Source organism: Carcharodon carcharias, chromosome 20 (genome assembly GCF_017639515.1).
Source record: "Carcharodon carcharias isolate sCarCar2 chromosome 20, sCarCar2.pri, whole genome shotgun sequence".
Lineage (NCBI taxonomy): Eukaryota > Metazoa > Chordata > Chondrichthyes > Lamniformes > Lamnidae > Carcharodon > Carcharodon carcharias.
Window position 1 is genome coordinate 81,998,007 of NC_054486.1, and position 27,128 is coordinate 82,025,134.

The window sequence follows — 27,128 nt, forward strand, 5'->3', positions numbered from 1 at the left end:
TGTCTAATATCATTCACACTCCTTAGATGCTGAAACACTTTGTTAATATGCAGCAAGATCTGGACAACATTCAGGCTTGGCTAATAAATGGCAAGTAACCCTCAAGTCACACAGGCAATGACTATCACCAACAAGAGAAAATCTAACCAACTCCCCTCGACATTCAACAGCATTACTGTCGCCGAATCGCCCACCATCAACATCTTGGCAGCTATCACTGGCCAGAAGGCTAACTGGACTCAGTATACAAGTACTGTGCCTACAAGAGCAGAACAGAGGCTGGGAATCGAGAATCACAATGCTGTCAACAAACTCCCACAAGATGCAGTTGCGGAACTCTGCCTGCACTGCCATCCCTTTATAAACTTGTTTAATTTGTTTAATTATAGGTCAGAGGCTGAAAATATTTTGGTGATTAACTCACCTTCTGGCTCCCCAAAGCTCATCCACTAGCTACAAGGCACAAGTCAATAGAATGCTCTCCACTTGCCTGGATGAGTACAGCTCCAACCTCACTCAAGAAACTAGACAACAACCACAACCCAGCAGCCTACTTGATCAGCACTCCATACACCACCTTAAATATTCACTCCCTCCGCCACTGATGCAGAGTGGCAACAATGTGCACCATCTACAAGATGCAATACAGCAACAGACCAAGCCTCCTTCAACAGCACCTTCCAAACCCACGACCTCTACCATCTGGAAGGACAAGGACAGCAGACTCATGGGAACGCCACCACCTGCAAGTTTCCCTCCAAGCAACACACCAACCTAGTCGCTGTTCTTTAACTATCACTGGGTCAAAAACATGAGACACCTTTCCTATCAGCACTGTGGATGTATCTACGCTAGAATGTCTGCAACAGTTTGAGGAGGCTCATTACCACTTTCTCAAGGCCAATTAGGGATGGGTAACAAATGTTGACCTTCCCAGTGATGCTCACATCCCATGAAATAAAAACAGGCTGTCACTGGTTAGTGCCTGCAAGTTTTTTGCCTTCCCTTATCAGACAGTGTGTATACTGCTTGATCAAACAGCTTTTTAGAAAGCAAGTTATTTCCATTCGGCTATTGCAAGAACAAGAGATATCTCAATCCAATCGAGGCCATTTGCTTACCATTCTGCTTTTCCCATCGTTTTAGATAATTAGAACACTTCCTTATCTGATGATGGCATTTTCATGTAATTACACAAATTACAACAGTATTTTTTTTCTCTCTTAATGCACCAACAGTTTTTTGTTTAAACTAGGTCTATTTGACTACATATGGCTTGATGGTAAAGTAAGAAGCAAAAGAACCTCAAATTCTAATTCCTTATAGACTTCCCATCTTGAGTGAAGAACAATTTCTGATCCCTCATCATATAATCATAATAGTTATACATTTGCTATGACAATCACTGCATCACATGCAAGCCAACAAAATACCAAGTTAATTAAAATATTTAATACAATCACTTGCACTATTTTAAAGCATATGTACATTATTCAATACCCATGGATGTGTTCCACTTCAGACCAATTTCCACTACTCATGATCCTTGTGTTGTTCAACAGCTTCATTTTCCTGAAGCATGTTCTAAGCTATACCTTCTATATCCTAGGAGCCAAAATGAAGAGAAGTACCAGACAAATAAGATGAATTTAATCTTTTGCTTTTGAATTTAGTCTTTATTGGGCTAGGTCTGATCCATGTCAGACAGAAAATTGGTGGTAACATCATTGTAAGAAGGTAGTGCTTCATGCAAGGCTTTATTTTGAGATTTATTGCAATTATTCAGAAAGAGAGATTCTTTGGTGGATAAAGAGGTTCCATTATAAACTTGGAGACACCAAAGAATGAAATCAAGTACATGGAAATAATGAGCTAAAAATTAAAAAATTGTGAGAGTGGCAACATTTACAAATCATCTATGTTCCCTTGTGATTTAGTACAATGCTAGCAAATCTCAAACATCTTACCAGAGTTTGTCAGACTAGCTAAGTTATTCTCAAGATTTGTACTGCTGACATTAGGTTTTCGGGTAAAAAACACATTTTCAGTGGCTTGCATCATTTGACTGGTCCTTAGTTTTGGAGACAGCTGCAAATCATTGCATGGTTGAACCTACAAGGAAAAGAAATTACAATGTGAGTTCTTTAAAAAAGATAATCTAAAGCTAGAGTTTTTCAGATCAATTATTTAGTCAGTCAGTCTCAAAAAAACCTTTTCACCTTTATAGATTGTACACAATCTATATTATGTTCCAATACTCGATTGAAATTGAATATTAAGTAACATTTGGCTTAGTTCGGAGATTGACAATGCATTGGTCTGGAATCTGCGGTTATAATGACGATGAAACTGTCAGCGCTTGTCATTATTGTATCACACTGACAGCAAATTCCGCGGTTAAACATGGAAATGTGGAAGCTGTTGTTAGTGATATCTTGCTACTGCACAGGGTGCACTGTTGCAATCTTCACAGATTTAAACAACACAGAGTCAATGACTGAATGTGAACTTCGACTTTTTATACATTAATGTTGCTGTAAAAGCCTTGTTGAATGAGGTGTAACCAAACTATTATTGGTGCACTAAGTCAATTAGTAAACAACATCTCTGGCCCTGAGAAACTAATTTTATGAGTGAAGTATAATTCCATGTTTTCTTTTACATGTTTATGATATTTCAGTTTCAATCTTTATCCAATGTATGATTCCAATCTTTAACTCACTTTCTGTAAAATGATTACAAAGTGAATAATAATCCACGCTTTTTATTTCCTGGTTTGTTCTGAGAATTCTTCGATATAATTGGCTACTGCTCAGCCTGCTTGCTGGTATCGCTGCTGCTGGATGCCACAGAGCCCCTATAGATGGCGCCAGATTGAAAGTGATGTCAGAATAGGAGAAATCAGTGCTCCCGCTAAATCTCTGAATAGTTTCCAATTCAGTGGTGAGCTCCTTCTCTTTGTTACTAACTTAATGCCCTGTATTTTGTAGTCATTGTAACTCATTGCAGTGACATCAAGTTATGTTATTCTTTTCAAACCACTGCTTTACTTTCTTTCCCAAAAGACACGTTATTTATTTTTTTAAAAACACAAAACAAACCTAAATCTCCAATAGTACTAATGAAGAAATATAGTGTCCATTAGTCAAAAGATTTTCTTAGCACCGAGCCAAAAAAAAATCATTCTAATTTGGTCTGCTGGAAAGATAAAAGAAAAAAAAATCTTGTGTTGGTGGTTTGGAGAATATTTTTCAATATTATGACTCAGAAAACATATAAAGATACTAATTCGAAGCAGGAGTAAGTCATTCGGCCCCTCGAGTCTGCTCCACCATTCAATAAGATCATGGCTAGAGTGATTGTGGCCTCAAATCCACTTTCTTTCCTACCCCCATAACTTTGGCTTCCTTGTCAATCAAAAATCTATTTAAGTCAGCCTTAAAAATACTCTTCCTCCAAATAAAAGGTGTGGCTACGGGTACCCGCATGGGCCCCAGCTATGCCTGTCTCTTTATGGGGTATGTGGAACATTCCTTGTTCCAGTCCTACTCCGGCCCCCTTCTACAACTCTTTCTCCGGTACATCGATGATTACTTCGGTGCTGCTTCATGCTCTCGTCGGGACTTGGAAAAATTTATTAATTTTGCTTCCAATCTCCACCCCTCCATCATTTTCACGTGGTCCATCTCTGACACTTCCCTTCCCTTCCTTGACCTCGCTGTCTCAATCTCTGGTGATAGACTGTCCACCAATATCCATTACAAGCCTACCGACTCCCACAGCTACCTTGACTACAGCTCCTCACACCCCGCTTCCTGTAAGGACTCCATCCCATTCTCTCAGTTCCTTCGCCTCCGTCGCATCTGTTCCGATGATGCTACCTTCAAAAACAGTTCCTCTGACATGTCCTCCTTCTTCCTTAACCGAGGTTTTCCACCCACGGTCGTTGACAGGGCCCTCAACCGTATCTGGCCCATCTCCCGCGCATCCGCCCTCACGCCTTCTCCTCCCTCCCAGAAACATGATAGGGTCCCCCTTGTCCTCACTTATCACCCCACCAGCCTCCGCATTCAAAGGATCATCCTCCACCAGTTCCGCCAACTCCAGGCATGATGCCACTACCAAACACATCTTCCCTTCACCCCCCCCCCCCCCGTCGGCATTCCGTAGGGATCGTTCCCGCCGGGACACCCTGGTCCACTCCTCCATCACCCCCTACTCCCCAACCCCCACCTATGGCACCACCCCATGCCCACGCAAAAGATGTAACACCTGCCCCTTCACTTCCTCTCTCCTCACCGTCCAAGGGCCCAAACACTCCTTTCAAGTGAAGCAACATTTCACTTGCATTTCCCCCAACTTAGTCTACTGCATTCATTGCTCCCAATGCGGTCTCCTCTACATTGGAGAGACCAAACGTAAACTGGGTGACCGCTTTGCAGAACACCTGCGGTCTGTCCGCAAGAATGACGCTTGTCATTTCAACACTCCACCCTGCTCTCTTGCCCACATGTCTGTCCTTGGCTTGCTGCACCGTTCCAGTGAAGCCCAACGCAAACTGGAGGAACACCACCTCATCTTCCGACTAGGCACTTTACAGCCTTCCGGACTGAATATTGAGTTCAACAACTTTAGGTCTTGAACTCCCTCCTCCATCCCCACCCCCTTTCTGTTTCTTCCCCCTTCCTTTTGTTTTTTTTTCCAATAAATTATATAGATTTTTCTTTTTCCCACCTATTTCCATTATTTTTAAATATTTTAAAATCTTTAATGCTCCCCCCACCCCCACTAGAGCTATACCTTGAGTGCCCTACCATCCATTCTTAATTAGCACATTAGTTTAGATAATATCACCAACTTCGACACCTATGTGTTCTTTTGTTCTGTTGTCTGTGACATCTTTTGATGATCTGATTCTATCACTGCTTTTGCCTACAACCACACCACCCCCTCCACTTCTCTCTCCCCCCCACCAACAACCCCCCCCCCTCAAACCAGCTTATATTTCACCCCTTCCTGGGATTCACCTAGTTCTGTCGAAGTGTCATGAGGACTCGAAACGTCAACTCTTTTCTTCTCTGCCAATGCTGCCAGACCTGCTGAGTTTTTCCAAGTCATTCTGTTTTTGTTAAAAATATTCAATGACTTTGTCTCCACCACTCTGGGGGAGAGGGCTCCACATACTAATGACCCTCAGAGAGAAAAAAAAACTAATCTCCATCTTAAATGGAAGACCCCTTATTTTTAAACTCTAACCCCTAGATCCAATCTCTTCCAGAAGGGGGGAAAAGATCCTTTCAGTACCCAGACTGGCAAGTCCCCTCAGGATCTTGCATGTTTCAATAAGATTACCCCTCATTCTTCTAAACACCAATAGATACAGGCCCAATCTGTTCAACCTTTCTTCATAAGATAACTCCCTCATTCCAGGAATCAGTCAAGTGAACCTTCTTTGAATTGCTTCTAATGCAATTATGTCCTTTCTTAGCTAAGAAGACCAAAACTGTACACTGTCCTCCAGATATAGTCTCAACCAATGCCCTATTCAACTGTAGCAAAATATCCCTACTTTTATATTCCATTCCTTTTCCAATAACATTCCATTTGCCTTCCTAATCACTTGCTGTACCTGCATTTTAACTTTTTGTGATTCATGTACCAGGACCACATCCCTCTGTACTCAGGATTCTACAACTTCCCCCCTATTAAATAACATGTTGCTTTTTTATTCTTCCTGCAGAAGTGGACAAGTTCACATTCTCTCACATTATACTCCAAATGCCAAGTTTTGCTTACTCACATAACCTACCTATATCCTTTTGCAGATTCATGGCCTCTTCACAACTTACTTTCCTATCTTGGTGTCATCAGCAAATTTAGCAACCAAACACTTGATCCCATCAGCCAAGTCATTAACATAGGTTGCAAATAGCTAAAGCCCCAGCACTGACTCCTGTTGCACTCCACTCACCGCATCTTGCCAACCTGAAAATGACCTATTTATGCCTACTCTGTTTCCTTCCTGTTAGTTAACCAATCCTCTATCCATGGTAATATCTTACCCCCTACACCGTGAGCTCTTATTTTGCATAGCAATCTTTGATGTGGCACCTTGTCATATGCTTCTGGAAATCTAAGTAAACCACAACCACAGGTTCCCCTTTATCAACTTTGCTTGTTACTTCCTCAAGTTTCCTGCTTTCTGTCTCCCCCTTTCTTGAATGGAGCAGCTACATTTGCTATTTTCCAATCTGATGGGACCTTTACAGAATCTAGGGAATTTTGGAAATTAACAACCAATGCATCTGTTCTCTCAGCAGCTATTTCTTTTAAGTTTTTAGGATAAAGTCCATCAGGACCTGGGGGCTTACATATGAACATACAAATTAGGAGCAGGAGTAGGCCATTCGGCCGCTTGAACCTGCTTCGCCATTCAATATATCATGGCTGATCTGATTGTGGCCTCAACACATTCCCACCTACCCCCAATAACCTTTAACTCCCTTGTTCGTCAAGAATCTACCTACCTCTGCCCTAAAAATATTAAATGACCCTACCTCCGCCACTATGAGGAGGAGAGTTCTAAAGGCTCACAGACCACAGAAAAAAATTCCCATCTCCATCTTAAATGGGAGGCCCCTTGTCGGCTTTTAGTTTTAATAATTCTCTCAGTACTTTTTCCCTAGTGTTTGCAATTGTTTTAAGATCCTCCCTCCTTTCACTTCCCGCACACTTATTTCCAGATCTTATTTGTATCCTCTACAGTGAAGACAGATACAAAATATTTGTTCGATTCATCTGTCATTTCCTTATTTTCCATTATTAATTCCCCAGATTCACTCTGTGGAAAACCAACATTTGCTTTCCTTACTCTTCCTTTTTAAATAGCTTACTTTGTTTCAGATTTCTAGCTAGCTTCCTCCCCTACTCCAATTTCTCCCTCATATTTTTTAAGACATTCTTTGATCCTTTTTTATATTCTGCCCAATCTTCTAACCTGCCACTAATCTCTCTGGAATGATATGCTTTTTCTTTCAATTTGATACAATCTTTATCTGAAATGTGAACTTCCAGAAAAATATTTGACTTTCTAAATATTTCCTCCAAGAATAGGCAGTGGCATTAATATTTCAGAATAAAAAACACACAATTTCATTTATACTAAATATTCATGTTGTGTATTTTCTTTGTGACATAATTTTTTAAAATTATACTCTTGGCAAAAAATGATAAAATACTGAACTAAAATATTTCCTATTCATTAGAAGCTACTGGACAATATTATTCAGCAAATGACAAAGGAAAAAAGCTAATACTCACCAGTGAAGACACATGCAACAGTTAACATAAACAACTTAAATGTTTTCATTAAAAAAGATTTATTCTGCCTTGGGATGTAAGCATTGCAGGAAAAACCAGCAGAAGTGCCGAGCCTATGATCCATCTCAACCTCCTCCAGAGATCCCCAGCATCACAGATGACAGTCTTCTGCCAATTCAATTCACTCCAAAAAATGGATGAACACATTGGATATTGCAAAGGCTATGGGCCCTGACAATATTCCTGCAATTGTCATGAAGACTTGTGCTCCAGAGCTTGCAAAGCTGTTCCAGTACAGCTACAACACTGGCATTTACCCAGCAATGTGGAAAATTGGTGGGTAGGTGCCTGGTATGTCCTGTACATAAAACATAGGACAAATCCAACCTGGCCAATTACCGCCCCATCAGTCTACTCTCGATCATCAGTAAAATGGTGGAAGGAGTCATCATTAACAGTGCTCTCAAGCAGTACTTTCTCAGCAATAACCGGTTCACTGATGCCCAGTTTGGGTTCTGCCAGGGTCACTCAGCTCCTGACTTCATTACAGCCTTGGTTCAAACATGGACAAAAAAGCTGAACTCCCAAGGTGAGGTGAGAATGACTGCCCTTGATATCAAGGCTGCGTTTAACCGAGTGTGGCATCAAGGAGCCGTAGAAAACTGGAGTCAATGGGAATCAGGGGAAAACTCTCCACTGGTTGGAGACATACCTAGCACAAAGGAAGATGGATGTGGTTGTTGAAGGTCAATCATTTCAGATCCAGGATATCACTGCGGGAGTTCCTCAGGGTAGCGTCCTTGGCCCAAGCATCTTCAGCTGCTTCATCAATGACCTTCCTTCCACCATAAGGTCAGAAGCGGGGGTATTCGTTGGTGATTGTACAAAGTTCAGTATTTGCGACTCCTCAGATACTGAAGCAGTCCACATTCAAGTACAGCAAGACCTGGACAATCTCCAGGTTTATGCTGACAAGTGGCAAGTAACATTCAGGCCACACAAGTGCCAGGCAACAATCATCTCCAACAAGAGAGAATCCATCCATCACCCTATGACATTTAATCGCATTACCATCTCTGAATCCGCCACTATCAAGATCCTGGGGGTTACAATTAACCAGAAACTGAACTGGGCTACCCATATAAATACTGTGGCTACAGGAGCAGGTCAGAGGCTCAGAATATTGTGGTGACTAACTCACCTCCTAACTCCCCAAAGCCTGTCCACCATCTGCAAGGCATAAGTCAGGAGTGTGATGGAATACTCTGCAGTTGCCTGGATGAGTGCAGCTCAAACAACACTCATGAAGCTGGACACTATCCAGGACAAAGCAGCTTGCTTGACGGTGTGTATGGGGTGCCATTCACTCCCTCTACCACCAATGCACAGTGGCTGCAGTGTGTACCATCAACAAGATGCACTGCAGAAATTCACCAAGGCTCCTCAGACAGCACCTTCTAAACCCACAACCATTACTATCTAGAAGGACAAGGGCAGCAGATACATAGGAACACCACCACCTGGAAGTTCCCCTCCAAACCACTTGCCATCCTGACTTGCAAATATATCACCGTTCCTTCATTGTCACTAGGTCAAAAATCATGGAACTCCCTCCCTAACAGCACTGTGGGTATAACTACCCCACATGGACTGAAGCAGTTCAAGAGGGCAGCAAACCACCACCTTCTCAACGGCAATTAGGGATGGGCATTAAATGCTAGCTTAGTCAGCGACGCTCACATCCGATAAATGAATAAAAAAGAAATGATCCAACAGCATTGGAAGAACAGCAACATAGTTTCAAATCAGGATGATGTGTGCAACCTGGAGTGGAACTTGCAGGTGGTGATGTTCCAATGCATCTGCTGCTCTTGTCCTTCTAGGTGATAAAAGTGCGTGGATTGGAAGGTATTGCTCAAGGAGCTTTGATGAGCTGCTCCACTGTCTTTTTTAGATGGTGCACCCTGCTGCCACAGTGCATCAGTGGCGTATGGGGTGCCAATCAAATGGCCTGTTTTGTCTTTGATTGCGTTGAGCTTCGAGTGTTGTTGGAGCTGCAACACCAGGAAAGTGGAGAGTATTCCACCACACTACTGGCTAATGCCTTGGAGATGGTGGATAGGTTTTGGGGAGTCAGATGGTGAGTTACTTGTCACAGAATTCCCAAAGTTTATCCACCATCTACAAGGCCTGCTCTTACAGCCACAATATTTACAAGTCTAGTACAGTTCAATTTCTGGTCAATGGTAACCCCCACAGGACATTGATGGTAGGGAATTCAGCACAGGTAATGTCAGTGAATATCAAGGAGGTGGTTAGATTGTCTCTTGTTGGAGATGGTCATCACCTGGCACTTGTGGCATGAATGTTACTTGCCACTTATCAGCCCAAGCCTGAATGCCATCCAGATCTTGCCGCACACATGCACAGGCTGCTTCAAACATCTGGGGAGTTGCAAATGGTACTGAATACTATGGAATAATCAATATCGCCACATCTGACCTTATGTTGGAGGGAAGGTCACTGACGACGGTGCTGAAGATATTTCGGGTTAGGGCTTAAACCATGCATAATTGCAAGTTATCAGTTAATACCTCAAATTACAAGTAGTTTTCAATACACATTGCTGTCTTTGCTTCAGATGTTATAAATATGTAGCTACAAAGGCAAAAAATTGATAGCAGTCATAAGCTTCAATGATGTCAAAATTGAAATTCAAAGTAAATTTGGAAAGTTTGTGGTGAGACATCTGCATCTGACACCAAACAATGTACCCTTTGAAAAAACTAGTCTCACATAAAAACTATATTTATCGTGTGGTACCTTTAAATTTGTGCAGTCTTTAATACAGAACAAGAGCTGCACAGTACCTCCTAGGCAGCTGTGCATGCATGCAGCTTAGCACAAACATTGCTGCTGAGATATTGCAGGCCTGTTCATACTTCACCAATTTGAGTTTGTCACCAGAAGCTGCTACCGACTCCACAAATAATGAAGACCAGCAGTTATTGCCCAAATTACTTTCAATCCTGATTCTGTTAAACTACTCAAGATTTAGTTTTAAGAATCCAGTAATTTGAAAGAATCAGTAGCCCAATATGTGGTTTAAATTGATTACTTAAATCAACACACGCTCACTGTTGTTTAAATACACCTCCCCTGATATTTTAGTACTATTTGTAAACAGATACATGCAACTCAGCAAAACACCATTTTGCCAATATGCCATTTCTAGCATTGTGACTAATGTTGGGTCAGTGGATTGAACACAGTTCCGTTCTTCACATTCCTCTAACCACACTTAAAATGTTAAATCTCCAATCATCTGTCATTTGTAAATTTTGTAAATTGATCTAGAAGAGTATAGTAGAAATGGAGCACTTTTTGGCCTGAGTGGGTAAAGAAAGTTTTAGTTGCTAAAAGCAGATGATTTCTGCTTCAACAAATTCAACAACAAATTTTTAAAAATATATTAATTCACAGGATGTGGGCTTCGCAGGCTGGGCCAGCATTTAATGTCCATCCCTTGAAAAGGTGGTGATGAGCTGCCTTCTTGAACTACTGCAGTCCATGTGGTGTAGGTACAGCCACAGTGCTGTTAGGAAGGGAGTTCCAGGATTTTGACCCAGTGTTAGTGAAGGAACAGCGATATATTTCTAAGTCAGGGTGGTGAGTGACTTGGAGGGGTGCTTCCAGGTGGTGGCCATCTATCTGCTGCCCTTGTCCTTCTGGATGGTAGTGGTCATGGGTTTGGAAGGTGCTGTCGAAAGAGCCTTGGTAAATTCCTGCAGTGCATCTTATATTTGAAACATATAAGATTCTTAAGGGGCTTGACAGGGTAGATGCTGAGAGGTTGTTTCCCCTTGCCTAGTCTAGGACCAGAGGGCATAATTTCAGCGTAAGGGGTCACCCATTAAAAACAGATATGGAGATGAATTTCTTCTGAGGGTAGTGAATCTGTGGAATTCATTACCACAGAGGGCTGTGGAGCCTGGGTCGTTAAGTATATTCAAGGCTGAGATAGACAGATTTTTAATCAGTAAGGGAATCGAGGGTTATGGGAAAAAGGCAGGAAAGTGGAGTTGAGGATTATCAGATCAGCCATGATCTCACTGAACGGTGGAGCAGATTCGATGCGCCAAATGGCCTACTTCTGCTCCTACGTCTTATGGTCTTACGTAAATGGAACACGCTGCTGCTACTCTGTGTCGGTGGTGGAGGGAGTGAGTGTTTGTGGATGGGGTGCCAATCAAGCGGGCTGCTTTGTCCTTGACGGTGCGAAGCTTCAAGTGTTGTGGGAGCTTCACCCATCCAGGCAAGTGAGAAGTATTCCATCACACTCCTGACTTGTGCCTTGTAGACGGTGGACAGGCTTTGGGGAATCAGGAAGTGAGTTACACCTCACAGAACTCCTAGCTTCTGATCTGCTCTTGTAGCCAGAGTATTTATATGGCTATCCTAGTTCAGTTTCTAGTCAATAGTAAGCCCCGGGATATTGATGGTGGGGGATTCAGTAATGTAATGCCATTGAATGCCAAGGAGCAATAGTTAGATTCTCTCTTGTTGGAGATAGTCACTGCCTGGCACTTGTGTGGCGCAAATGTTACTTGCCACTTGTCAGCCTAAACCTGGATATTGTCCAGGTCTTGCTGCATTTGGATATTTGCTTTAGTATGAGTCGCCGCAAATAATACTGAGCATTGTATAATCAGCAGCAAACATCCCCACTTCAGACCTTATGGTGGAAGGAAAATCATTGATGATGCAGCTGAAGATGGTTGGGCCAAGGACAATACCCTGAGGAACTCTTGCAGTGATGTCCTGGAAGTGGGACGACTGACCTTCAGCAATCACAACCATCTTCCTTTGTGCTAGATATGAGTCCAACCAGTGGAGAGTTTTCCCTGATTCCCATTGACTCCAGCTTTGTTAGTACTCTTTGATGCCACACTTGGTCAAATGCAGCCTTGATGTCAAGGGCAGTCACTCTTACCTCGGGAGTTCAGCTCTTTTGTCCATGTTTGAACTATGCTGTAATGAGGTCAAGAGCTGAGTGTCCCTGGCAAAACCCAAACTGGGCGTCAGTGAGCAGGTTATTACTAAACAAGTGCTGCTTGTCAGCGCTGTTGATGACTCCTTCCATTACTTTACTGATGATCGAGAGTACTGATAGGACGGTAATGGGCTGCGTTGGATTTGTCCTACTTTTTATGTACAGGACATACCTGGGCAACCTTCCACATAGCCGGGTAGATGCCAGTGTTGTAGCTGTACTGGAACAGCTTGGCTTGAGGTGCTGCAAGTTCTGGGGCACAAGTCTTCAGTACTATTGCTGGAATATCGTCAGGGCCTTTGCAGTATCCAGTGCCTTCAGCCATTTCTTGATATCACGTGGAGAGAATTGAATTGGCTGAAGACTAGCATCTGTGATGCTGGGGACCTCCGGAGGAGGCTGAGATCGATCATCCACTTGGCACTTCTGGCTGAAAACTGTAGCAAATGCTTCAGCCTTATCTTTTAGACAGATGTGCTGCATTCCTCCATCATTGAGGATGGGGATATTTGTGGAGCCTCCTCACTCAGTGAGATCTTTAATTGTCCACCACTATTCATGACTGGATGTGGTAGGACTGCAGAGCTTAGATCTGATCCATTGGTTGTGCAATCGCTTAGCTCTGTCTATCACTTGTTGCTTAAACTGTTTGGCACGCAAGCGGTCCTGCATTGGAGCTTCACCAGATTGACAACTCATTTCAGGTTTGCCTGGTACTGTTCTTGGCATGCCCTCCTGCATGCTGCATTGAACCAGGGTGATCCCCGAGCTTGATGGTAATGGTAGAGTGGGGATATGCTGGGCCATGAGGTTACAGATTGCGTTTGAGTACAATTCTGCTGCTGATGGCCCACAGCGCCCTCATGGATGCCCAGTCTTGAGTTGCTCGATCTATTTGAAATCTATCCCATTTAGCACAGTGGTAGTGCCACACAACACAATGAAGGGTTTCCTAAATGTGAAAGCAGGACTTCATCTCCACAACGACTGTGCGATGGTCACTTCTACCAATACTGTTATGGATAGATGCATCTGCGGCAGGCAGGTAGGTGAGGATGAGGTCAAGAATGTTTTTCCCTCTTGCTGGTTCCCTCACCTGCTACAGACCCAGTCTAGTAGGTATGTCTTTTAGGACCGAGCAAGCTCAGTCAGTAGTGGTGCTACTGAGCCACTCTTGGTGACTGACATTGAAGTCCCCCACCCAGAGTACATTCTGCACCCTTTCCATCCTCAGTGCTCCCTCCAAGTGGTGTTCAACATGGAAGAGCACTGATTCATCAGCTGAGGGAGGGTGGCAATCAGGAGGTTTCCTTGCCCATGTCTGACCTGATGCCATGAGACTTCATGGGGTCCAGAGTCGACATCACATCTGAAAACCAAAAGTATCCGAATGCCAAAATGCAATTGGCCCCAGGGGTTTCAGATAACAGATACGCGACCTGTATTGTGAATGTAGAAGATCAAGAGTGAGAAAAGGCCACTGTCCGTAAAAAAGGTAGAACAAACTTGCATTTATACAGCTCCTTTCAGGAACTCAGGACATCCCAAAATACTTAACAAATGAAGTAGTTTTGAAGTGTAATGTAGGAAATGCAGCAGCTACCTTGCATGCAGCAAGGTCCTACAAACAGCAATGTGGTAATGCCAGATTGCATTTTCTCGTCAGTTACGTTGGCTGAGGTATAAATGTTGACCAAGAAAGAACTCCAACTATCCTTCAAGATGCCATATACTACTGCAACTCAAAATCATACATAGTACATTTTATGGTCCACCTAGGGGCATCAAACCTATTCCATCCAGACTGTATGTTTATTTTTTCTATAATGGACTTTGCTGTTAAATGGGGAAGCCCATCATATAACAATGCGTCATGCTGGGTTTTTTTTATACACAATGTCCCAGAATTTGTGGTCAGTGGTAATGTGACGGCATTTGTCACTGACCTCAAGAAAAGCTGCTCACTGTGATCTAGCAATCTCTGTAGCATGGATTTAATCTTTCATGACATTAATTTGATTCTTGCGCCGAGTCAAGGGATCGCCAGGCATCAGCAATGCAGGTTAAGTAGCCAATCACATTGAAGAATTATCACAGATAGCAAACAAGGCAGTAAAATGCACTGATAATCCTTTACATTCATTAATTTTTCAGAGTGCGAAATAAATGGTTAGAGCATGCACATTAGAAGCTGAAATATTAAGCAAGCTTAAAATTTTATACTGAAGAACATAGGACTTTTTCTCAGAATGGAAAAATCTGACATTACACAAGTATATAATTAGTTTTCTAGGGCCAGAGAGGTTCTTCATCAGTAGTTAAGGCTTAATACACTGTTAAAAACCCAGTTACACCTCATTAATAAGGGTGGGCCAGAAATCAGAGTTCTAAATTGGGGGAAGGCCAATTATAAGTTCAGATATGATCTGGCCAGTGCAGACTGGGAGCAGCTACTTTTAGGTAAATCTGCATCAGAGCAGTGGGACTCATTCAAGAAAGAAATGGGCAGTACAGGGCCAACATATTCCAGTAAAGATAAAAGGGTGGGACCAACAAATCCAGGGAACTCTGGATGTCGAGGGATATATAGGTTTGGATCCAGAGAAAAAGGGAGGCTTATGGCAGATACCGAGGGCTCAAAATAGATGAAGCCCTAGAGGGGTATAGAATATGTGGGAGACTGCATGGGAGACTGATAACGAAGGCAAGAGGCCATGGGATCCAAGGCAATTTGGCAAATTGGATCTAGAATTGGCTGAGTGGCAGGAAGCAGAAGGTGATATTTGAGGGGGTGTTTTTGTGACTGGATGCCTTTGTCCAGTGGGGTTCCACAGGGATCGGTGTTGAGTCCCTTGCTGTTTGTGGTATATATAAACGATTTGGACATGAATGTAGGAGGGTTGAGAGGTAAGTTCACGGATGACACAAAAATTGGTGGGGTGATAAATAGTGAGGAGGATAGCCTTAGGTTACAGGAGGACTTAGAAGGGATGGTCAGATGGGCTGATCAGTGGCAAATGGAATTTAATCCAGATAAGAGTGAGGTGATGCACTGGGACAGGTCAAACAAGGTACGGGAATACACGATGAATGGTAGGACCCTGGGAAGTACTGAGGATCAGAGGGACTTTGTTGTGCATGTCCACCGGTCCCTTAAGGTAGCGGGACAGGTAGATAAGGTGGTTAAGAAGGCATATGGGACACTTGCCTTTGTTAGCCAAAGCATAGAATATAAGAGCAGGGAGGTTATGCTGGAACTGTATAAAATGCTGGTTAGGCCACGGCTAGAGTATTGCGTGCAGTTCTGGGATCTGCATTATAGGAAGGATGTGATTGCACTAGAGACAGTGCAGAGGAGATTTACCAGGATGTTGCCTGGGCTGGAGAGTTTTAGTTATGAGGAGAGATTGGATAGGCTTGGTTTTTTTCCCTGGAGCAGAGGAGATTGAGAGGGGACATGATTGAGTTGTATGAAATTGAGGGGCATAGATAGGGTAGTCAGGAAGAAACTTTTCCCCTTGGTGGAGGGATCAATAACTAGGGGGCATAGATTTAAGATAAGGGGCAGGAGGTTTAGAGGGGGTGAGGGGAAGAATCTTTTCACCCAGACGGTAGTGGGGATCTGAAACTCACTGCCTGAAAGGGTGGTAGAGGCAGAAACCTTATTAACATTTAAGAAGTATTTGGATGTGCACTTGCAATGCCAATGGCATACAAGGCTTTGGGCCTACTGCTGGAAAATGGGATTAGAAAAGGTAGGCACTTGTTTGACCGGTGCAGACTCGATGGGCCTAAATGCCTTTTTCTGTGCTGTGCTAGACCGCTATGACATATTATAAACAGAAAAATGCACATGCAAACAATTCTGATATTAATGTAGGTTCCCCACCCCAAAAGAACTACTTGCTTGGCAAATCTAACACAAATCTAATCTGGTCATTTCATATTGTATGGTTACTGCAGGGATAGAGTAAGGAAACAAAACACTTTTAATCACTAATTTTTTTTCCTTCTGGTAATCAAGAGAATAACCAGCTGCAGTTAACATGTTCAGAGTTAAACCATAACTGATAAAAATTTACATAGCAAGGTTATATAACTGATGCATTACCAACAAAAAATTATAAACCTACTGTACACAACCAGAGGGACTGAAAAAAGTTAACTGGCAACTTTGTCACACCTCCACCATTTCTAAGAGTTAGATTTGTTTGTGCCAACATTCAACCTGATCTTTCCAAGACTTCATCTTACAGAATATGCTGGGAGACATTTAAAATAAAAGTTACTGATCAATGATACATTTTCTAGTTTTCATGTAAAAAATATTATCCTCTTAAAGATCATTAGATTATTGGAGCATGAATTCAATAAGAACTACAGGCAATCAGCTCCCAATAAAGTAATTTCTACTTACTGTCTGGAAAGAAACCCCAGTTCGCTGGTGGATCAATCCATCACCATTTACTTAAGTGAAAATAAACCCTTCTAAAACTATAGAAGCACATTTTTAGGAGCTTTATTGGCTTGGTAAATATATAATAGCAATGTTTAAATTTTAAAACAAATCCAATTACTGTTTCTCAATGAAATCAATAGTGGCCACACCAATTTACGCTGTTTAAGACACTAATGGAATTTACTGGGCTTACCCAAATATTTAGTTCAGCATAGCATTCTAGTTTTGAAGTGAAGTGATCTTTGAATTTATCCGTCATTTATTTTCCCAACAAAAATGTTAGCAAATCTTACTGGCATCCTCAATATACAACCAGGTGAAGACAGATAGAATGGTTCCGTTCTTTCCCTGCTCTTCATTTGACCGCAACAGTTTTAAAAAAATTGATATGCTTGCCAATTCAGTGAGTGCTATGACTATTAAAGTAATAAACAAATAGGTTTCCTTGAGTTTCTAAAAATAATGTATTGTACTTAACCAGTCTAAGAAAAATAATAAAAACACGCCAACTTTCTCTCACACACACAAGTAGATTACACAGAGGGAGGATAGATGAAGCAATTTCAAGCCCAGTATAGTTAAAGAGTTTATGGCTCTTGAAGGCTGGTGACTTGGCTGGCTTCAGGTTGAACTTAGTGGTCCTTCTGGGTTTGGCCTCGAGATGGTTAAAAGATGCAGACCGGTGACTTGGCTGTTATTCTGGAGGCAGCAGTTGTTGAGTTGAATTCTTTAAAAAGGTCTCTGCCTGCGGCACATGAATAGTCAAAATCAGCAGATAGAGTTCAAAGTTTAGAAGTTGGATGGTGAAAGAGAGGGCGAGGGAACCCACTCAGGGTCTTGCTTCTTCAACATCTCATTTGCTTGCACACTGGTCTGCAGAGAATACAGATGCTTAAACACACAAAAGGTCAGCTGATTTGACACATGATCATTTCTTTCTAACTGCCCAGTGACCCAAATATGGCCATGACTCATGAATTTGATGCCTGGTTTGCATGATTTGATTACATCTTGGCACATTCCTTTCATAGCAAGAGCTCCATCGCCCAAATGATTATGTCTCATGGTTTGTCTCCACCCAGTTGAGTACCCAGATGATTGCCTGGGTGCTTTTTTAATGGGGTAGGGGATGGCTCCCATTCATGCTGCTTCAAGGTAATTGTTCCTGGTGAGGGTTTGCAGGTCGTCTCCATTTCAATGGTTGAGTGGAAGTTCAAGTTCAATACTGGGAGTTTTAGAGGGGATCAAATTTCGCAGACTGCTGTGGAGACAAATTCTTGGCTCCCAGGCTTGTACTATGCAAATTTTTGTTACTGTATGGTTGCACTGCCTGTAATTGTGTCCACAACTCATGGGTTCAATAATTTTGTTTCTGGTACATTGATACATCTTATTTCCAGCATGCCAATGGGTGATAAATTGTTTTTGAGCCCTTGTGAGGCATCCAGGTTCTATTCCTGCGCTTTGACTTTAGTGGGTTCTGAAGCTGAATTGCTAGGTTTAGTTAGATTTGAATTTAGAACCCAACCATTTGATCTCCAGTGGCTAATTCCACACTGATTTTACTTGCATTCCCTGTTTGGTTTCGACGAATGTTGTTTACTTGAGGGTGCATTACCTTTCCTTTTTCCTTTGGGGAATGGGTTTTCCCCAATATGTCCCATGACCTCTCGGACACTATTGCCTGCAGATGGCTGCCCAGCTTCCACTGCTCATCAAAAATGTGAAGCATCTCCCTCACTTTCTGTTGTACTGTTTGGGAACTTTCCTGGTCCCTATTTAAATCTTGGAAGATGATCTCTGCTAACCATACTTCTGTTGCATTCCCTTCTACCTCTGCTGCTTCTGTTACAACACTTTTGCTTTCCTCTGGCTCTATTTTTGTCTCTAAATTCCATGGGCTCTATTCTGGCCCCTTTAAATTCTATCAGCTTTCCTGTAGCCTCCTTAATCTTCACTGGCTTGATGGTCTTCTGTGGGATCTTTGGGACTCCCTCAGTCCTCTGTGCTTGTGCAAAATTTTGCTAGTTTCCCTCAGTCCTCAGCATGTGGACTGCCCTGGACTCTTTGGGGATAATACCTTCCAACATGCTAAGTCATTACCTCATAAAAGGTCCACCTCCTGTATGGGAAAACTTGGGAGCACCCCACTGTTACTAGCTCACTGTACAGGTATATCTTTATTAAAAGAACCTCCACATATTCCCCAGTAAGTCCCTTAATCAGCACACAATATTCACTCTGCTTTTCAGCGGAAAACAGCCCTCTCCTGCCACAAGCAAAGTTTGTAAACTGACAGTATCTCCAAGAATGCTGGTCTCCTTTACTGGCTTCTTATTTCCCTTCAAAGAATAAATCCTGGTAGGTATTCTGGCCCTCTGCCACATTGGAACATAGGCTTAAGACCTTCACGGACACTGTCTTGACTGCAGCATCCCAGTGATCTTTTGACATGCCAACAATTCTTCCATGCTGAAAACACATTAGGTAGGCCCCTGCAGGTTTACCATCTTGGTTCCTTCTTTTAAAAGTTGGGGACTGATCAATTTTTCCCCACAACTTCCCTTTACTCTCAAGCCCGTTTTGGTTTCATCTACACCCCCTCTTATCTCTCCTTAGCTTGTAGGATTACCAGATCCTAGTTTACATTAAGTTAGGAGTCTGTGTGTTAATCCATAGTCATTTGCTATGATGACTGTATCTGGCTTTGGAAACTCTTCTTCCACATGGGTCTTTATGGAAATGGAAAGCAAGCTTTTGCATTCCAAGGAGAATCACATCTGAGGTTCTCATAGGTGGAATCTATCTTAAGCACCCATATCCATTGGTTGAAAGCAAGTTGCTTAACCCTTTCAATTCAATGAAAGTTTGCTTGGGCTTTTATCAGAAAGTTCATAATTTTTGGCAGTGCGCCTCTGCTAACAGCTCATATACTCAGGATAGCAGTTTTGGTCATCTCTGTCTGACAAACACTCATATGACAAAAGGAAATAAGTCTTGTGCTTTTTCTGTTAATATGCTGTGCAGTAAAAGAAGCCAAACCTTCACTGGCCTCTTCAGTTTCTTTGCAAGCTTTTCCTATGAGTCAAAAAATGTTTCCACATCCTTCTCAAACTTCAGTATCAGTTGAGAGTACTTTAATATCTCAATAGTTGGTCCTGGGAGAGGGTTGTTTTTCCTCACTAAAGGCGTCTTCACAGTAGACCTTCCCCTACTCAGCTCAAGCTGTCTTAATTCCCTTCACAGCTTTTCCCTGGAAAGCTCGTTCTTTCTCCCTTTCTTGGAGTTCTCCCTCTTTCCTTTCCTGTCTCTCTTTTTCTTGGAATTGTATTTCCCCTTTTTCTTGTTTCTCTCTTTCTACTTTTTGACTTCTCTCCTATCTTTCTCGCTCTCTTTTTTTCTTGCTTGCAACTCTAGCTCTAGTCTCTGCTGCTCCAACTGCATTTTTGATAATGCTAGCCTGCCCATTTCAGATTCCATGCTTGTCTCCTGTTCTTCAGGTTCAATTGAAAAACGCTCAGGCCACAAGTTTTAGCATTTCAGGCAGACACTCATCTCTAAATGCCAAGCTACATTTCTTAACTCTTCAATGGAGAGGGCTTGTAAGCTGTCCCAAATTATTTCACTCTATTCCAGGAAGGTACTGGCCTCAACTGTGGACATTAAGTATTCTAGTGCTGCAAACCACAAGAAAACATGCATAAAACTTTTGAATATATTTTTACTGAACAATATGACTGCACTTCCACTTTCTTCTTTGTCTGAAATTCCATTATCAGGCCTGATCCCCCAAATTTCAAATACGATCAGCTGAGGAGAGGTGGAATGGCTCCCAATTTCCCTACTTTTTCTTAGAAAAGGATAAGCTGCCAAGTGAGTGAGTGTTTAACTGTGTACATACTGTGACTATAAAAGACAGACATATTTCCTTGAGTTTTTAAAAAGAGAATAGTATTTATTGCACTTAACCCAGTCTAAGAAAAATAATAAAAAGTCCCCAACCTTCCATACACACACGCACGAGAGGATATACAAAGCTAAGGGTAACGTTGGAGATTTGGCTAGCTTCAGGCTGAACCCAGTGGTCCTTCTGGGTTCAACATCAAAGCAGCTTAAAGATGTAGACGGGCAATTTAGCTGTTTTTCTGGAGATAGCAGCTGCTGGATTGAGTTTGTTATAAAGATCTCTACTTGTGGCACATGGATAGTCAAAATCGGCAGAGTTCAAAACTTGGAAGTTTGATGGTGAGACAGGCAGAGGACTCAGGTTCTTGCTTCTTCAGTGTAACATTTGCTTCTGCACTGATCTGCAGAAAAAACAGGTGCTTAAACAAAAAGGGCTAGCTAGCTTGGCACATGACACTCTCCAACTGCACAGTAACCTAAACATGGTCATAGATCAAGGATTAGAGTTGCCTGGCTTACATGATTAGATTATACTTTCCTTTCATAGCCAGAGTCCTATTGTCCAAGTGATTGCGGCTAATGGTTTGTTTCCATCCAGTTGAGTAACCAGATGATTATCTGGGTGCTTTGCTAATGGGGTAGGAGATAGCCCCATTCATACTCCTTCAAGGCGGAGTTGTTTCTGGCAAGGCTCGGCAGATGGGAGGCTTCCATTTCAATGGCTTTGGAATGTCAAAGGTACAGTGATGCAAATGTTCAGCCATCTTTGACTGTGATTTCAAGTCATTGGAATGTGGCTTTAGTATTTTTTAAATCAGTTAGTGTCTTCCAGCCAGTAAATTCACAATGTTATTTTTTTTATATAAAGCATGGCTTCATAGATGCACTAATCCTGAGTGTATAAGGCAAATATAAAATTTGAGGGATGTGAGGTAATAATGGAAACCTAATCCTAAATAAAACTACTTTTAAAGCAATTATTTTTAGCTCAAGCTCAAATATTTTTACAAACATTAAACCTTTTAGCTAATAAATAGCTAATATTTAATAAATTGCTCATCTAAATGTGAGTGTGAACACCTTGACAACAGCAGCCAATTTTTAATGCGTTCTGCCAGTGTTGCTTAGATACAAATGAAGCACTCTATAGCTGCACTGACCAAACTATTTCCAGCAGAGGTAAAAAAAAACACAATGTCCTGACCTTCAGAGTATTGTTTCAGGTTATAATTATTGGTAGTAGATTTTAAAATGGCAAAGTCAATTTAAAGCTGCAACTGCTACTTTAAAAAAATGCTTCACCATCTATATTTAAAACTGATGAAAAATGTAATAGCAGACATACACACACACATACAACTTAATTAAAACAATAAGAAGTCCTCTTTTATACATATATTAGCAAATCAAAGGCTTTTGTGTTTCTGCTCAACTAAAGCATGTTCCTGTTCATCTGCATTTTGCTGTTGGCAAATGCAATGTTTTTATTTTTACAGGATTTCCTATATTTTACAGGGAAAAGCCCTGCTATACAGACACAGGGTGGAAAATAAATAAACAGAGAAACTGACAGTACACTTTTGCAATATTATAGGAGCTAAAATTGACAACCAATTCCATTAGCCCCACATAATGTATAAATGCACTCATTAACTTTTTTAAAATTTAGCTTTTTGTAACTTTTAGATATTACTGCTGTGTTCCCATTGCTGTTGTATCAGTTGGCCATGAGGAGGTGCACGCCATCACCTCATCCTTCAGCATCACTTCCTTGTAAGGGTGCACCCTCCCTCAAAAGCAGTGGTGGGCAACCTGCGGCCCATCAGGGTTCTGAGTGCGGCCCACAAGACGTTTTGCTGACTGTTGCTCATGCGCTGGGTTGCCAGATTCCGCCGGTTTCCATCCGCGTAGTTTTTCCTACTGGTAATACTAAAGTGGTACGCACATAAAGCAAGGGCACGTGAAGTGTGGTGCATGCTGATTGCACACAACATTGACTGCGAAAGCAGTGCATTCCCTCTGCGTCCAATCAAAGCACTGCAGGTGAGCAGACTTTTTCTGCTATGGGACACATTAATGCAAGACACACAACAGACTAACGGATGGAAACCTCAGTGCTGAATTGCAAAGCGTTTGTAAATCCGAGTCCTAATCTGTGGAGAACGGATCCAGAGGTCACATGGAATATTATGTAAGTAAGGTAAATGTAAATATTCCTTTTGTTCTTACCATTTGAAGTTGATGCAAGTTCTGTCCATATATGAATGATTAAGCATTTTCTATAATTTATTAAATATTTGGCATGTATTAATTGTATTTAATCTTATTCATGGGGTCATGGTTAGTGCACATGCCTGGTTTCAATCTTGCGACCTACAGCAATGAAGGAGGACAACTCATGAAGCCCATTCATTAGCCTAAGTTGCCCATCACTGTTCTAAAGTCTTCCTGAGACTGAGAACTGTGTGTGGACAAAATGGTACTATGTTCTACTACCCCACAGCCGAATGAGCTCCAGCATCGACAGGCAACGTAAACTGGTCATCCGATTTTTGACACGTTTCTGGGTTATTTCATCCTTCTATTCCAAATATTTCTGGCTTTTATATTTACACTACACAAATTCTAGCTTCCCAGGGTCCTTACTGTGCACAAACAGGTTGCCACGCTTGCCTAGAATACAACAGTGATGGCACAAGATTAGCAGGCAAAGCTGTGGCTGAACAGTGTGCTGCCTTTAAAGAATGGATTGTTGACATACAGTCAAGTTATAATCCCACAAAGGGGGATGGTAGGGCAAACAAATCCAGAGGCCCTGGATGATGAAGATAAGATGAATCAGAAAAAGTGTGCTTACGACAACTGACAGGTGGATAGTGTAATTGAGAACCAAGCCGAATATAAAAGATTCAGATGGAGTTTGAAAAAGCAAATAAGAGAAGCAAAGAGAGTATAAGAGAAGAGAATGAGATGACATCAAAACTGGGTGGGAATGCAAGTTGTGAGGAGGATGCAAGGAGGTTTCAAGAGGACTTGGAAAAGGCTAGAACATGGCAAATGGAATATGTGAAGAAGTTATTTACTTTGGTAGAAAAAACAGAAAGGCAGAATATTTCTTAAATGGTGAATGGTTGGGAAGTGCGGGTGTCCAAAGGGACTTGGGTGTACTTGTTCATGAGTCACTAAAAATTAGCATGCAGGGGCAGCAAGCAATTAGGAAGGGAGATGGTATGTTGGCCTTCATCGCAAAGGAATACGGGTATAGGAGCAAAGATGTCTTGCTGCAGTTGTAGAGGGCCTTGGCAAGACCTCACCTGGAGTATTGTGTACAGTTCTGGTCTCCTTATCAGAGGAGGGATATACTTGTCATATAGGGCGTGCAACGGAGGTTAACCAGATTAATCCCTGGGATGACTGGATTGTTTTACAAGGAGAGATTGGGTCTGTATTCCCTAGAGTTTTGAAGAATGAACAGTGACCTCATTGAAACTTACAAAATTCTTACAGGGCATAACAGAGTAGATGTTGATAAGATGTTTCCCCTGGCTGGTCAGTCCAAAACCAGGGGACATAATCTCAGAATAAGGGGTAGGCCATTTAAGACCTAGATGAGAAGTAATTTCTTCACTCAGAGGGTGGTGAATCTTTTGGAATGCTCTACCCCAGAGGGCTGTGAAAGCTCAATCATTTCGAAAACAGAAATCGATAGATTTGTGGAGACTAATGAGATCAAGGAATATGGAGATAGGGTGGGAAAGTGGTGTTGAGATAAATGATCAGCCATAACTTAATTGAACGGCCGAGCAGGCTCGACAGGCTGGACGGCCGAGCAGGCTCGACGGCCGAGCAGGCTCGACAGGCTGGACGGCCGAGCAGGCTCGACAGGCTGGACGGCCGAGCAGGCTCGACAGGCTGGACGGCCGAGCAGGCTCGACAGGCTGGACGGCCGAGCAGGCTCGACAGGCTGGACGGCCGAGCAGGCTCGACAGGCTGGACGGCCGAGCAGGCTCGACAGGCTGGACGGCCGAGCAGGCTCGACAGGCTGGACGGCCGAGCAGGCTCGACAGGCTGGACGGCCGAGCAGGCTCGACAGGCTGGACGGCCGAGCAGGCTCGACAGGCTGGACGGCCGAGCAGGCTCGACAGGCTGGACGGCCAACTTCTGTTCCTATTGACAGCTAACATAAAAGAAATCCAGAAGTCTTCTATGTGTATATAAGTAGTAAAAGGGTGTGAAGGGGAGTAGTGGGGCCAATTAGGGCTCAAAAATTGGATTTACACGTGGAGGCAGGTGACATGGCTGAAGTATTAAATAGATACTTTTCATCTATCTTTACCAAGGAATAACATGCTGTCCAGGTCACGGTGAAGAGGAAGCAGTTCAAACACTTGAAGTGTTTAAAGTTAGTGAGGATAGGTTGTCTGTACTTAAAAGTTGAAAAGGCAGCAGGACCAGATAAGGTGCATCCAAAGATATTGAGTGAAGTGACAGTGGAAATTATGGAGGCACTGACCATAATTTTTCAGTCTTCCTTAGACTCAGGGGTGGTGCCAGGGGCTGGAGAATTGTGAATGTTATACTCTTGTTCAAAAAATGGTGTAAAGATAAGCCCAGTAACTACAGGCCAGTCAGATTAACCTCAGCGTTGGGGAAGCTTTAGAGATAATAATACAGGACAAAATTAATAGTCACTTGGGCAAATGCAGATTAATTAAGAAAAGCCAGTTTGGATTTAAGGGCAAATCGTATTTAACTAACTTGAGTTTTTAAATCAGGCAAGGGAGGGTAATGCTGTTGATGTGATGTACATGGGCTTCCAAAAGGCATTTGATAAAACTGCCACACAACAGACTTGTGAGCAAAGTTAGAGCTCATGGAATAAAAAGGACGGTAGCAACATAGATACGAAATTGGCTGAGTGACAGGAAACAAGGAGTAGTAATGAACGGCTGTTTTTTGACTAGAGAAAGGTTCGTAGTGGAGTTCCCCAGAGATTATTATTAGGACCTCTGCTCTTCCTGATCAATGTTAATAAACTAGACTTTTGTGCACAGGGGTACAATTTTAAGTTTCCTATCATCAGCAAATTTTGGAAGAACTGTGAACCACAAGGACGACGATGTAGAACTTCAAAAGGACATAGAAAGGTTGATGGAATGCGCTAACAAGTGGGAGATGAAATTTAATGTAGAGAAGTATGAAGTGATTCACTTTTTTGGAAGAAAGCAAAGAGATAACATAAATTAAAACAATGTATTATAAATTAGTATTCTAATTCTAAAGGTGGTGCAGGATAAGAGGGACCTGGGTTTATATGTGCATAAATCATTGACGGTAGTTAAACAGATTAAGAGAGCAGTTAATAAATCATAGAACATCCTGGGCTTTATCAAAAGGGGTACAGAGTACAAAAGACAGGAAGTTATGTTAAACCTGTATATAAAAAAAATTGCTTCGGCCTCAAATGAAGTATTGTGCCCAGTTCTGGGCACCACACTTTAGGAAGGACTCAAAGGCATTAGAGAGAGTGCAGAGAAGATCAATAAAGAATGGTTCCAGAGATGAGGGACTTGAGTGAGTTACATAGAAAGTTGGGATTTTTTTCCTTAGAGAAGGTGATTGATAGAGGATTTGATAGAGGTATTCAAGGTCATGAGGGGTCTAGGCAGTAGATAGGGAGAAAATGTTCCCATTGGTGGAAGGATAAAAAACAAGGGTACACAGATTTAAGGTAACTGGCAAAAGAAGCAACATGATATGAGGAAAAGCTTTTCCACACAGCAAACTGTCTGGAATGCACTGCTTTAATGTGTGATGGAGGCAGGGTCAATTAAGACTTTCAAAAGGGAATTGGATCATTATCTGAAAACAACAAATTTGCAGGGCTACAGGGAAAAGGCAGGGAGTGGCACTGGGTGACTTGTTCCTTCAGAGGCCCAGCACAGACATGATAGGCCAAACTGTGTCCTTGTGCTGTAACCATTCTATGATTCTCTGACACTTCAAAGTAATTAATTGGCTGTGAAACATTTTGAGAAATAGATTATTAAAGGCACTAAATAAATTCAATTTCTGCTTTGACAAGAGTTTAACAAAATTAAGGCATTCTAACTTCTCTGCTTAAATTCTAACAGTTATTTTTAAGACAAAGATTTACCACCAGCATATGTACCATAAATCAAGTACAACACAGAATGGGTGGCCAGCTTATAAAAGATGTTCCTTTACATTATGCAGTTTGAGAAAATGGGGCAGAGTTGGACAAAAACAGAGTCCTCAGTTGTTAGCATTTTACAACAAATACCTGCCTGAGGCGCAGAAGCAGGTTGCTTTAAAAAAAAGTTATTTTTAGCTGTTGCAGTAGAGTTTTTCCAATGACAGTGATTTTGC

General features: G+C 42.1%; 1 protein-coding gene across 2 annotated transcripts in view; it reads right to left on the reverse strand.

Moving 5' to 3' along the window:
• LOC121292202 (TOG array regulator of axonemal microtubules protein 1) overlaps nucleotides 1-27,128 on the reverse strand; it is a 150,366-nt gene that overhangs the window by 118,218 nt on the left and 5,020 nt on the right. For both annotated transcript variants that reach the window (XM_041213879.1, XM_041213880.1), the window contains exon 2: nucleotides 1,968-2,112. In XM_041213879.1, the coding sequence (XP_041069813.1) occupies nucleotides 1,968-2,112 (145 nt within the window). The remainder of the gene's footprint in view (nucleotides 1-1,967; nucleotides 2,113-27,128) is intronic.